Genomic DNA, 14,102 nt, shown 5'->3' with positions numbered 1-14,102 from the left:
GACTGCCTGCAGTGATAGTGGAGTCAGACACTTTAGGAACATTTAAGCGGTTATTGGATAGGCACATGGAGCACACCAGGATGATAGGGAGTGGGATAGCTCGATCTTGGTTTCAGATAAAGCTTGGCCCAACATCGTGGGCCGAAGGGCCTGTTCTGTGCTGTACTGTTCTATGTTCTATGAATATAGGATGCGATCCAACAATCAATTTTGAAAGACTCGGAATTATCTGAGATTTTAAAAACAAGATTTGCTTTTCAGTCATCTAACTTAATGGCCTTGCTCGTGTGTCCTGTAACTACTGTACGAATGGAGGAATGACAAGCTCTGACAGCTTAGCTTGTGTTAGGTAAAGAAAACTAAGGTTCTGTTACCTTCCTCCAGGAGATTACTGGGAATGGATCACCTGCAGCAGCACATGGAATGGCCAGTTCCCGGCCCACTTCCTGCCGATATTCCCAGCCTGGTAGCACCGTAAAGTAAGGAGGATCCTGGGAAACAGAAATGGTTTGAAGTTATTTTTCAAAGGTGTAATTTTCCTGCAAAATACTGACCTCAGCAACTGCGAAAATAATAATAATGGGTGTACAAATTATTTCTAGTTTTTTTTAGCTACCCAATATAATTCCCAACCCACAGTTTTTCTGCACTTTTTAGCATTTCTATAAATATAGGCCCATAACTTCCAGGTCCACCAGCATCACATCCGGGGGTGGGTGCCTTCCAGGTACATCCCACGCAAGTGGTTGCCTAGCAATTGCCCAGAAATGCCAACTTCCTCTGGGCAATTGCACTGGGCTGGGAACCATCTGACAGAAGCAATTAAAGTTGTTGACTTCAGATGGCTCTACCAGTTTTACCCTGCTAGTTACTCTGAAAGAGTTACAAGGGAAAAACAAAATCCCTTTCAACTCCGGAATAACTATCTACACGCCCAGGCCCAGCCTTGCACGGGACCCACCACACCAACCCCATCCCACCCCCAAACCCACTTCCAACACCCACCCATCTCCTGGCTCGACCCCCCGTCTCCGCTCCAGGACAATCCCCCAACAATCACCCTCACCCATCAGATTCACCAACCCCCCCTCCTCGGTAAACCACCGCCCAGTGAAACCTGTCTGCTCCCTTGTCCCTTTTAACACCCCTTTCACGGAAGCTACTGCCGTAAAAAGGGGGTATTCCTGACCTCTTGCACCCCAGTTGCTCTGCACTGATGCTGCCAGGGCTGTGTGGATTGCACCTGTCTCACCCAGCCTGTGTGTGGAAGGTTGGCCGAGACAGGAGCTGTGAAATTACAGCGAGGGTAAGTCTGTCGAGAGTAGCAATCTGACAGAGATCGCCACTCTTTAGAAGTTACTAACCAATAACCAATACCACCAATTTAAATGCTGATAGCTGCCCTTAAGACTTCTGTTTGCTGCCTCTTGGAGGGATCATTACCACATGACAAGTTTTCATAGCTATTCTGGGTAAATCTTCCTGTCCTACCCGCTGCGGGAATCATCACGTATCTGACAGACAATTTGACGGACCATTTAAAGGTCCATTGATCTTGGGCGAGAATTTTCGGCCTTGCGGCGGGCGCAACTGGAAAATCCCACCCTAGAATTATTAACCTGGAAATTTATAGTGAAAACATAAAGATAGGATATTCTTCCTGTGGAGCTCTCTGCACAAAGGCAGGTCTGACGCCACGGCACCATAATCTCCACCGCAGATTGGCAAGGAATAGGGATTGATCCTCCTGCTGTTGGCACCATACTGGCCATCAAGCCAACCAAGCCATTTAAAGGTCCATTCCTTTGGCAGGTCTGGAAGATCCTGCCGGCAGGAGAGGCTGGAAAATTCCAGCCCAGATCTTGATATCCGTGCTTAATGGCATGGGAAATTATTTAGAAGTACCATACATGTTTTCTTAATATGCTACTCTCGAATAGCCTTGCAAATACTTATTCTCCATATTCAAAGAAGATGGATAATTGGTTAAACAAACTTATTTCTTCTCATAAACCTGACCATGATCAGCTGGTTTATTGCTGGTCTTACTGGTCACAAATTTCCCCCAAGTAAAGTTTAAGTTTATTTATTAGTGTCACAAGTAGGCTTACATTAACACTGCAATGAAGTTACTGTGAAAATCCCCGAGTCGCCACACTCCGGCACCTGTTCGGGTACATTGAAGGAGATTTTAGCATGATCAATGCACCTAACCAGCATGTCTTTTGGACTGTGGGAGGAAACCGGAGCACCCGGAGGAAACCCACGCAGACACGGGGAGAACGTGCAGACTCCGCACAGACAGTGACCCAAGCCGGGAATCAAACCTGGGCTCCTGGCACTACGAGGCGGCAGTGCTAACCACTATGCCAGCGTGCCATCCTATCCATTAACACTCAGTTGAATATCAGGGGTAAGATTTTCATCTACAAAGTCGGTAACGGGAATCAGAACATTTCCTGATTTGGCACGCCCGCCTTGGGAAGAAGTGCCATCAAAGGCAGGATTTTTGTCTGGGGGCTGGTGGGGCGGCGCTGACAGGAGTCAGGCCTGCTGCCTCCTGAAAGAGTTTGGAGGCCCCTGCAACGGCTGTTGGGGGCCAAGGCTGGCTGTTTAAAAGGCACATCTCAGTGCCTCTGAACTCTGTCCTCGTTTCAATAAAAGCAGTCGGGTTCTCTAGTCCTCAATCCCCACATTACATATCCCATCCATGCCACCTCATGTCCCTCCATCCACTCCTATGGTCCCGCATATTCTCCATATCAATCATCCAGAGGGTTTGGATGATTGACACTTTTATTGGACTGTAGTAAAAAGGAGTTTTTTTAAAGACAGTAGACAGTTATGAATAAATTTCTTCTTTAAAGCTTTTTGTCATTATGGGGTTCATTGGTTCTATACAGAGTATACAGTGGGTTACTGGGCATGGAAGTGCCATAGCTTGGCAAGGAACTTTGACATCTGGGATGGATGGAGAGGAGTCGCTTGGCATGGAGGGTATGAGAAGCATTGTGGGGGTGGGTGGAGGGCTTGGGGGACAGGGTTAGGACCTTTTGAACTTACCTTTCAAAGGTTTGCTCATGATTCATGTCACCTCAAAGATGCTGTGAACCACAACTCTTTGAAAGGCTGGCCCAACTTCCTGAAAATTGTGGAGGATTAGGACAGGCTTATCCCCACAAGGAACTGGTCAGGTTCAGAGTGCAAGGTGTGGGCTCGCGACCTGGAGCATTCTTAACTCACACCGGTGAAAACTGGAAATCCCAGGAATGGGTCGGGATTAGAAACATAGAAAATAGAAGCATGAGTAGGCCATTCGGCCCTTCGAGCCTGATCCGCCTTCATTTTGATCATGGCTGATCATCAAACTTAATATCCTGATCCCGGGTTTCCTCCATATCCCTTGATCTCTTTAGCCCCAAGAACTATATCTAATTTCTTCCTGAAATCACACAACGTTTTGGCCTCAACTATTTCCTGGATTCCCAGAATCTGGTCCTGGCAACTTCCTCCCCCTTTCACCTCTCTCCCGCCCATTCCCCCCCTCCCCCCACATCTTCATCTGTCACAGCTTACCCTCTGATTTCTGCTTCTCTGCTGTTTGGCCATTTACACCTTTTATTCTCTCGATGGACTGCTATTAACAGCCTACCCCCTTGTTTTTGTGGCTATGACTCATCTTTCATTCCCTCATCCTGCAGTATAAATATCTCCCACTTTCTATGCCTTTTAGCTTTGATAAAGGGTCATCTGGACTCAAAACGTCAGCTCTTTTCTCTCCTTACAGATGCTGCCAGACCTGCTGAGATTTTCCAGCATTTTCTCTTTTGAACTCAGTGGAGTTTCCCCGACTCCATGAGAATCCAGCCCCACCTCTCTAACCCAGAACGCCAACATTTATGTTGCTCCTTTAAGGCATAAAATGCCCAAACCACTTCACATGTTTGGGCTTGAGTTAAATGCAAGGAGAGGAATTATGAAAGGTGTGAGTGAAGAGGCAGCATTTCAGAAAACGTTGAATGTGGGAAGGGTTGAAGCAAGGTAGCTTAATGAAAACCGGGTTAGCATCAAAATGTAATGCAGCCGACAGTGTGCTGGTCATTCCCTTTCCGAAAAGAAACCAATGTAAACAGCCTTCACAATGCACATCTGACTGGATAGCATTTTGTGTCTATCTCCAAAATACAGCCTCACTGAGGGGATCTCATAGGAACATGAACTTGCACAGCAAAAATGATCTTGGATCTACTGTTTACAACCAGAACAACAAATCGTAGAATCCCTACAGTGCAGAAGGAGGCCATTCAGCCCATCAAGACCGCAGCGACTCTCTGACAAAGCATTCTACCCAGGCCCAGCCCCACCCTATCCCCGTGTCCCCACATATTTAGCCCACCAGTCCCCCCTAGACACTAAGGGGCAATTTAGGATAGTGAATCCACCTAAGCTGCACATCTTTGGAGTGTGGGAGGAAACTGGACCACACAGAGGAAACCCACGCAGACACGGGAGAATAGGCAAACTTCACGCAGACAATGACCCAAGGCCGGAATCGAACCCGGGTCCCTGGCACTGCGAGGCAGCAGTGTTAACCACAGTGCCACCGTGCTGCCCAGTGAAAAACAGAATAAGACAGCAGGAAATTAGTACTTAATTTTAAAAAAATTGGTAGCCTTTCTCATGGACTAAGCAGAAAAAGTATGTGTCTGAAAATTAATCATTTTATACTTAGAAGAACAATCTGCATGATATTCTGCTTATTTCTTGGAAAATGCAAATATCTTTGGAAATGCTATTGATCAATGCCTATTACAGTTTATTTTATCTGTCCATTGGTCCCTCTGGTGGTGTGTAATACATGTTCTGCTCCAATAGGTCTTTTTGCACCATGGAAATTAGTTGAGGCTTTTTCAAACTCATTACCAATTACAAGGTAACATTTTTCCTGCAAGGTTCCAGTTGCGGCTTAATCAGGGGCTTGCAAGTGAAGCAAGGCTTTGAAAGGAAGAACTCAAAGAACACGCAAGGTTAATTGATTATAACTGCTTGGTGGTTAAGAGTCCAGCAGTCTGTTTTATCAGACCATCCCTCACCCAGGGCTACCTTCTGCAGGGCAACATCAAAGCAGCCTGGGATGCGAATGAGCAGGCAGCTCTACATCAAATGTAGCATTCATGTCTTTCAAAAACCTACATCTTTTTATTTGGCAGTCTTTCAACTTTTATTGTATTCAGATCTCGAATACTTGTGGTTTTTATTCCACGCATCAGACAGACAAAACGTACAGGAGTATGGACGATAGAGGAAAATTCTTTGATTCTTCCAAACTTCAAGTAAATCTTCACTCACGCATATTCACTGTGTTGCAGTGTCCTACTGTCCTACCAATTCAGAACTATGGAGTTGCTTATCAATCCCAGTTTAAAAGTTGAGGATAAAGTTGCCAATCATTACTTAACTTACCCTGCTCTTGTCTCCTATTCTGTCTGCCACAGTGATATCTAGCATCTTTCCCTTCACCTCAGTCACTTATTTCTCTATCAAAACAATGACTACCTGTCAAAAGTATTGCAGTGGCTGTAAAGTGCTTTTTGAGATGTTTGGTTGTTGTGAAACAGATGATATAAATGTAATTTTTCTATCGTATTTTCTTTCAACATTAAAAAAAATCACAGAATCCCTACAGTGCAGGAAGAGGCCATTCGGCCCATTGAGCCTCTACCGATTATCCTGCCAATCCCCCTGACACTAAGATGAAATTTAGCATAGCCAATGCACCTAACCGGCACATCTTTTAGAGTGTGGGAGGAAACCAGAGCACTCGGAGGAAACCCACGCAGACACGGGGAGAATGTGCAAATTCCACACAGACGGTCACCCGAGACTGGAATTGAACCTGGGTCCCTGACATTGTGAAGCAGCAGTGCTAATCACCGTGGCACCATGCCACCCAAAAGCTGTTTGTTTTTCTAAAATACTAGCTTATCCACCATTTACCGTAAAACAGTTCAAGGGTGTGATGCAAAGGAATCAGTTGACAATTTGACAACTTTTGACTTACAATGAACAAACAAAGAATTGTGTTTTCTTAAATCTTTCAGCAATGCGACACATAATGCTTACGGTCAGCTACACGCATGCTGCTTTGGAGCTTTATTCAATTTTGGAGGGCAACTGAGAACCACCAAACAAGTTTACACCAACAGCAGCAGCTGAGAGCAGCAGGTTTTTAATGCTAATCAATGTCACTCCATACATTGTTATGATCGTTCTACATAGTGATGACTTTGTTCTAACGGGACTGTTCCGCTCACAAATATTAGCTCCTTTGAGTTTTGGGGTGTACAATACAGCTTGCTGTACATTGTAAATACATAATAATTGCTGCAAAGACAGCACCACAGAGGAGCATATGGACTGATTACTCTGTGTTTGTGGGAGTTTACACTGAGCTATACTCGAGAAAGAATATCAAATGTGGTTAGTGTCCAATGCATTATTTTTCATTTGGTTCTTTAAGCTTTACAATAAGATAAACTGGATAATAAAATGAAGCATTATAAACATTGAACATAACTGTTTTGATAGAGGATCCTATAAACTTTAATAATGTTTCAAGTTTGCGACTGTAGCTAGGCGGCATGATGGCACAGAGACACTGCTGCCTCACAGTTCCAGGGATCTGGCTTCAATCCCTGCCTCGGGTGACTGTCTAGTGGAGTTTGCACATTCTCCCTGTGTCAGCGTGGGTTTCCTCCAGGTGCTCCAGTTTCTTCCCACAGTCTAAAGATGTGTAGGTTAGGTGGATTGGCCATGCTAAATTGCCCTTTGGTGTTCCAAAATGTGTAGGTTAGATTGCTTAGTCATGGTAAATGTGTGGGGTTACAGGGGAAGGGCGGGGGAGAGCCTGGGTAAGATGTCCTTTCAGAGAGTCGGTGCAGACATGATGGGCTGAATGGCCTCTTCTGCACTGTAAAAATTCTATAATATCTTTCAACAGTCTGGCTTCCAAGTACTAAAGACTTGAACTTTCATAGGGATCCAGAATTTGGAGCTTTCATTTTAATTCAACTAATGGACACCACAGCGGGTTGACATGATCTAAAAAGACTTCAGTTCATGAAGCTTCAGACGAGAATGGATTAATCAGTTTGAGCTTACCTTAAGCACCAGTCGAGCAGGGGTAGATTGTCCCATGGTACCTAGAGTGTTGTAAGGCATGCAGGTGTAAGTGCCAAGAGCTTCTTCTGTAGCTTCTTCCAGCGTAATGGTCCCATCGTTTAGCAAATTCCAACCTTGAAACTGCCGGAAAAGGTTACCATAAATAATGTAAATGAACCAACTAGGATACAACCAGAACATTCTAATAAAGCAGTATATTGGAAAGTCTCTTATAATAATGTATCTGATAGGTTTCACGTCAGGTAAATCTTCTCATGTGGTGGGAGTGGCAACAGTACACTTCAATCGCGGGTGGGGTGATTTTGAGCCCGCACTCTCCGCCGACGAGAATGGTGGTGAGTGGTCTGGAGAGTGTGATTCGTGCCGGCAAATTTCTGAGTTCCGATCTTACCGGCCCCTTGTCGGTGCAGTGCCGTGAAACATGTCGCAGGTCCGCAGCAAGCTCATTTTAAGACATTAGCATGTTAATAGGAGCAGGAGATGCTGGTGATGGCCAGTAGGGGAGGGGGGTGGGGTGGAGGTGGAGATGGGTGCCAGCTCAGACTTGGGGGGGGGGGGGGTAAGAAGGGGCCTATGAGTGGAAGTTGGAGGAAAGGGGGACTGGAGGAGATGGAAGTTGGTAGAGAAGTGCCGACTCCGATTGGGGGTGGGGAGGGGGTCCCTGAAACCTCCATGGTGGGCTGGGGGGAGGTTTACTCAGGTTCTGACTGGGGTGCCCTTTAAAGGGGTTTAGTTGGCGTGTTATGGTTCCCCCTTCCCCCCACCCTTGTATCATGCCCCTCTATTTTTTGTGCCAATGTCGTAAGATCTGGAAAGAAACACATTGGTTTTCTTGCCAGAATCCACACTCTGCCATTTTTGGGAAACTTCCGCCCAGGGTTTCCTCATTAAGCTTTGCTCACTGTAAGTGTAAATTCTATCAAATATCACCTTGCCTTGGTCAGCAGACTTTCACTTCTGGGTCAAGCCTCATTGCAGGACCTGAGTATATAATTTAGGCTGAAACTTTAACTGAAACATGAAATCGGAGCTTCATCTGTCAGATCAGGTGGACATGGAAGATCCCATTGTAATGACTTTCATGAGGTTGGCCCCTTGGAGTATGAGCTCCCTGATTAAGGTCATAATCGCCTACCCAATCAGGGAGCTCATACTCCAAGAGGCCAACCTCATGGGCCTCATTGAAGTCGTTACACCCATGGCATTTATTCTTGTAGAATTGTGGGGGAGGGAGTTTCTCATGGTTTCCTGGTCAAGATTAATCCACCATTCAATAGGAGATAAGCAGATTCACCTCAATATTGTTTGATGGATCTTGCCGTGGGTGACTGGAAAATAGCAGTGTGCACGCACTAAAAGTAATTTGGAGCATTTGGAGATGGCCTGAGGTGATACATAAGAAAAAACAATTTCTTTCTTCCTACTTATCTCAGTGTATTCCCTCATTCCAAACCAAGTTTGAATGAGTGAAAAGTTCATTGACTTGGCTGGAGTAAGCCTGCTGGTTACCTGGTGGGCCTGGTGCGGCCAAAAGCCCATGCTTGATTGTTCTTCTTTGGCCCAACCTCAGGAGAGAAAGGGAAAGAGCTGTACCCGATTTAAATCTCCATTAACTTGTGCGAAAAATATTCCTCTGACCACTGGCAATCACCAATGTATTTATTTAATGTTTACAAAAATACAATTCAGACTGAAATTCCAGTCTAGAGATGCAGTCCAACTGAAGAGAAAGTAAGGGTCTTCATTTTACCACCATTTTGGGCATGGGTCTGAATATAGAAAAGCAAAAGTAGGAACGACTTAAAATTTAAAAAAAGCCATTTTGATGTCGGATTGCGGCCCTGCAACCATTGGTTTCCAGTCAGCGCATTTTGCAAAATGACCACTGATGCGATATGATTGCCTGCAAACTGGATGGGTCATTGCCAGAGCACTGATCACAAGATGCAGCGAGCGGAAACGTCTGCAACACTCTGTCCTTATTTGTGATGACTGCTTTCTCTTGTGATGACTGCTTTACTTCAGCTCAGTACAATAAGAGAGGGAAAAACAAACTCCTCGGAATCTTTAACAGTTGGCAAAATGCCACTTCTGCTTCCCTTTTACAACCATGTGCAACATGAGACGTAGACTGCAAGAACATCCATCAGTGTTCATTTGTACTCCAATAAAAAGAGATTAATGAAATAAACTGCTGTGATTCAATTCTGAGTGGGTTCCAAAAACACTGAAGAACTGATGAATATTCTGTGGTTGTTAAAGTGTGAACCAAGTTTATTAATTGTGTGTGATTTGGGGCGGCGTGGCAGCACATTGGTTCGCACTGCTGCCTCACAGTGCCAGGGACCCGCGTTCAATTCCAGCCTCGGTTCACTGCCTGTGTGGAGTTTGTATGTTCTCCTCGTGTCTGCGTGGGTTTCCTCCGGGTGCTCCGGTTTCCTCCCACACTCCAAAGATGTGCAGGTTAGGCGGATTGGTCCGACATGTGGAGTTTTTTCAAGGAGCAGCTACTGCGAGTCTGTGATAGGTATGTCCCTGTCAGGCAAGGAGGAATTGGTAGGGCTAGGGAACCGTGGTGCACCAAAAAAGTTTCTTTGTTGGTTAAAAAGAAAAAGGAGGCTTATGTTCGGATGAGACGTGAGCACTCGGGTAGTGCACTAGAAAGCTTTAGATTGGCTAAGAGGGAGTTGAAGAGCGAGCTTAGAAGGGCTAAAAGGGGACATGAGAAGACTTTGGCGGATAGGGTTAAAGAGAATCCTAAGGCGTTCTATAGGTATGTCAAGAACAGAAGGTTGGTTAGGGCAAGTTTAGGGCCAGTTATAGATGGCAGAGGGAAGTTATGTGTGGAACCGGAGGAGATTGGTGAAGCATTGAACCAATATTTCTCTTCGGTGTTCACGCAAGGGGACATGAATATAGCTGAGGAGGACACTGGGTTGCAAGGGAGTAGAATAGACAGTATTACAGTTGATAAGGAGGATGTGCAGGATATTCTGGAGGGTCTGAAAATAGATAAATCCCCTGGTCCGGATGGGATTTATCCAAGGATTCTCTGGGAGGCAAGAGAAGTGATTGCAGAGCCTCTGGCTCTGATCTTCAGGTCGTCGTTGGCCTCTGGTATAGTACCAGAAGATTGGAGGTTAGCGAATGTTGTCCCATTGTTTAAGAAGGGGAACAGAGACTTCCCCGGGAATTATAGACCGGTGAGTCTCACTTCTGTTGTCGGCAAGATGTTGGAAAAAATTATAAGGGATAGGATTTATAGTTATTTGGAGAGTAATGAATTGATAGGTGATAGTCAGCATGGTTTTGTGGCAGGTAGGTCGTGCCTTACTAACCTTATTGAGTTTTTTGAGAAAGTGACCAAGGAGGTGGATGGGGGCAAGGCAGTGGACGTGGTATATATGGATTTTAGTAAGGCGTTTGATAAGGTTCACCATGGTAGGCTTCTGCAGAAAATGCAGATGTATGGGATTGGGGGTGATCTAGGAAATTGGATCAGGAATTGGCTAGCGGATAGGAAACAGAGGGTGGTGGTTGATAGTAAATATTCATCATGGAGTGCGGTTACAAGTGGTGTACCTCAGGGATCTGTTTTGGGGCCACTGCTGTTTGTAATATTTATTAATGATCTGGATGAGGGTATAGTTGGGTGGATTAGCAAATTTGCTGATGACACCAAAGTCGGTGGTGTGGTAGACAGTGAGGAAGGGTGTCGTAGTTTGCAGGAAGACTTAGACAGGTTGCAAAGTTGGGCCGAGAGGTGGCGGATGGAGTTTAATGCGGAGAAGTGTGAGGTAATTCACTTTGGTAGGAATAACAGATGTGTTGAGTATAGGGCTAACGGGAGGACTTTGAATAGTGTGGAGGAGCAGAGGGATCTAGGTGTATGTGTGCATAGATCCCTGAAAGTTGGGAATCAAGTAGATAAGGTTGTTAAGAAGGCATATGGTGTCTTGGCGTTTATTGGTAGGGGGATTGAATTTAGGAGTCGTAGTGTTATGTTGCAACTGTACACAACTCTGGTGCGGCCGCACTTGGAGTACTGTGTGCAGTTCTGGTCCCCACATTACAGGAAGGATGTGGAGGCTTTGGAGAGGGTGCAGAGGAGGTTTACCAGGATGTTGCCTGGTATGGAGGGGAGATCCTATGAGGAGAGGCTGAGGGATTTGGGATTGTTTTCGCTGGAAAGGCGGCGGCTAAGAGGGGATCTTATTGAAACATATAAGATGATTAGAGGTTTAGATAGGGTGGATAGTGATAGCCTTTTTCCTCTGATGGAGAAATCCAGCACGAGGGGGCATGGCTTTAAATTGAGGGGGGGTAGTTATAGAACCGATGTCAGGGGTAGGTTCTTTACCCAGAGGGTGGTGAGGGATTGGAATGCCCTGCCAGCATCAGTAGTAAATGCGCCTAGTTTGGGGGCGTTTAAGAGATCCGTAGATAGGTTCATGGACGAAAAGAAATTGGTTTAGGTTGGAGGGTCACAGTTTTTTTTTAACTGGTCGGTGCAACATCGTGGGCCGAAGGGCCTGTTCTGCGCTGTAATGTTCTATGTTCTATGTTCTATGTTCTATGCTCAATTGCCCCATGGTGCCAGGGGCATTAGCAGAATAAATATGTCGGGTTATGGGGATGGGGCCTGGGGGGGATTGTTTTCAGTGCAGGTGCGATGGGTTGAATGGCCTCCTTCTGTACTGGAAGGATTCCAGGATTTGGATAAGTAAGTATTAAGGAATATGAACGTTCTGAGTAATGTAGGTGACTAAAAGTAACATAATATATTTCGTAGAAGTATAGAATCCCTACAGAAGGAGGCCATTTGGCCCATCGAGTCTGCACTGACCACAAATCCCACTCAGGCCCTATCCCCGTAACCCCATGTATTTACCCTGCTAATCCCTGTGGCACTAAGGGTCAATTTAGCATGGCCAATCCACCTAACCCGCACATCTTTGGACTATGCGAGGAAAGCCACACATTGCTCCTCCTTTGCTATCCTCATATCTTTGTAATACATTTAACTATTTATAAAATGGTTTCTCAATAAGTTTGAGCAATACTGCAATGTTTTACTTGTTGCTGTCTGTTAGTTACAGATCAGATTTAAGTCTCTGTGAGATGGATCCTGTCAGCATAGAAGATCAGGTTTTCACTTTGCAAACTAATGAACCTGGATTCAAGTATTGGAGTACCTGACACAAACATGTGCCAGTTACACTTGGCATGTGAGCTGTTGCTTTTCAATCAGGTAACAGATGCCTTTTGGGAGAAAATAATCTAATCTGGAGGGGGGAAGATTGGCATACATCACTTTGCATTAAGGCAAATTCTTTCAGACAAAGTGGCAATGTTCCTAATATTGTGCAGAAATCTGCAGTTTAAATGTGCTAAACAAAATTCACTTTCCCATCAGAAACATGTAAGAAGAATGGATCATGTTCCTGATCTGTAGCTCCTGCTCGCTGCTTCTCTCTTCCTGACTCTCCTGCTCCTTCCCTCCCTCCAACTCCCCTGCTCCTTCCTGCTCGCTGCTTTCCTCCCTCTGACCCTCCTGTCTCTTTCTGCTCACTGCATCCCTCCGTCTGGTTTGGTCGCCTCATTACAGGAAGGATGTGGAAGCCATAGAAAGGGTGCAGAGGAGATTTACAAGGATGTTGCCTGGGTTGGGGGGCATGCCTTATGAGGATAGGCTGAGTGAGCTCAGTCTCTTCTCCTTGGAGAGACGAAGGATGAGGGGTGACCTGATAGAGGTGTATAAGATGTTGAGAGGTATTGATCGAGTGGACAGTCAGAGGCTTTTTCCTAGGGCTGAAATGATTGCCACAAGAGGACACAGGTTTAAGGTGCTGGGGAGTAGGTACAGAGGAGATGTCAGGGGTAAGTTTTTCACTCAGAGGGTGGTAGGTGCGTGGAATGGGCTGCGAGCAACGGTGGTGGAGGCGGATTCGATAGGGTCTTTTAAGAGACTTTTAGATAAGTACATGGAACTTAGTAAGATAGAGGGTTATAGGTAAGCCTAGTAATCGCTAAGGTAGAGACATGTTCGGCACAACTTTGTGGGCTGAAGGGCCTGTATTGTGCTGTAGTTTTTCTATGTTTCTATGTCTGACCCTCCTGCTCCTTCCTGCTCACTGCTTCCCTCTCCCGACCCTCCTGCTCTTTCCTGCTCGCCGCTTCCCTCCCTCTCTTGTGCGCTCCCTCCCTCTTGCCACCCCTCTCCTGAGCCCTTGACCACAGCAAGGCTTCGAGAGAGGGGTGGTGGGCGAGACAGCGAGCGGGAAGCAGTGAGGATTCAGGATCGGGAAGTGGCAAGTGGGAGGGAGGAAGTGAGTGGGAGAGGGTGGGAAGGTCGTGGTAAGGAAGCGGTGAGCGGGAGGGAGAGAGAGAAACAGTGAGTAGGAGAGTCAGCAGGAGGGGAGGATTGAGCAGGAAGGAGCTGGAGGGTCATGGGAGAGATTATGGGAGCTTCATAGTTTGAGTGGGAAATGGTGCGAGTGAGGAATTTGTAGGATCGGGAGAGGGAATCTGTAAACTGGAGGGTCATGGGACGGAGTGGCAAGTGGGGGAGATGGTGAGCAAAGCAGTGTGTTTTATAAAAAGGCAGCATCTGTAGTAAATGTGCTAAAATTAAAAACGAAACAGCGCTATTCAAAGAACTACCCAACCTACAAACTTTGTAAACAAAAGCGTGCTGTTATAACACCCATTAAACAGAGCATACCTGTCCTCAGGAGATAATGTTACATAAAGTTTAACATTCCTGTCTCAGTGCTAGCTACAGTTGTAAAAGAGGCTGCAGTTAAATGTTGACAAATTTACAATGGGGGTGCCAATAGGTGGAACTTCATAATATAATTTGAAATGAAATATTTCAACCCACGCAGCACATTTAATATTTAATAGAAGTCATAGCCTGT

The 14,102-nt window shown here is 45.7% G+C and overlaps 1 protein-coding gene across 1 annotated transcript in view; it reads right to left on the bottom strand.

Annotated features, from left to right (window-relative positions):
• Nucleotides 1–14,102, bottom strand: part of igsf9bb (immunoglobulin superfamily, member 9Bb) — a 683,212-nt gene that overhangs the window by 114,606 nt on the left and 554,504 nt on the right. Inside the window, exons 10-11 of the mRNA XM_078198934.1 lie at nucleotides 7,162–7,302; nucleotides 375–491 (exon numbers count right to left, since the gene is read on the bottom strand). Of these exons, the coding sequence (XP_078055060.1) occupies nucleotides 375–491; nucleotides 7,162–7,302 (258 nt within the window). The remainder of the gene's footprint in view (nucleotides 1–374; nucleotides 492–7,161; nucleotides 7,303–14,102) is intronic.

This window comes from Mustelus asterias, chromosome 27 (genome assembly GCF_964213995.1).
Source record: "Mustelus asterias chromosome 27, sMusAst1.hap1.1, whole genome shotgun sequence".
NCBI lineage: Eukaryota > Metazoa > Chordata > Chondrichthyes > Carcharhiniformes > Triakidae > Mustelus > Mustelus asterias.
The sequence above is the reverse complement of the archived record's forward strand: the minus strand, read 5'-3'. Positions and strand labels throughout refer to the sequence as shown.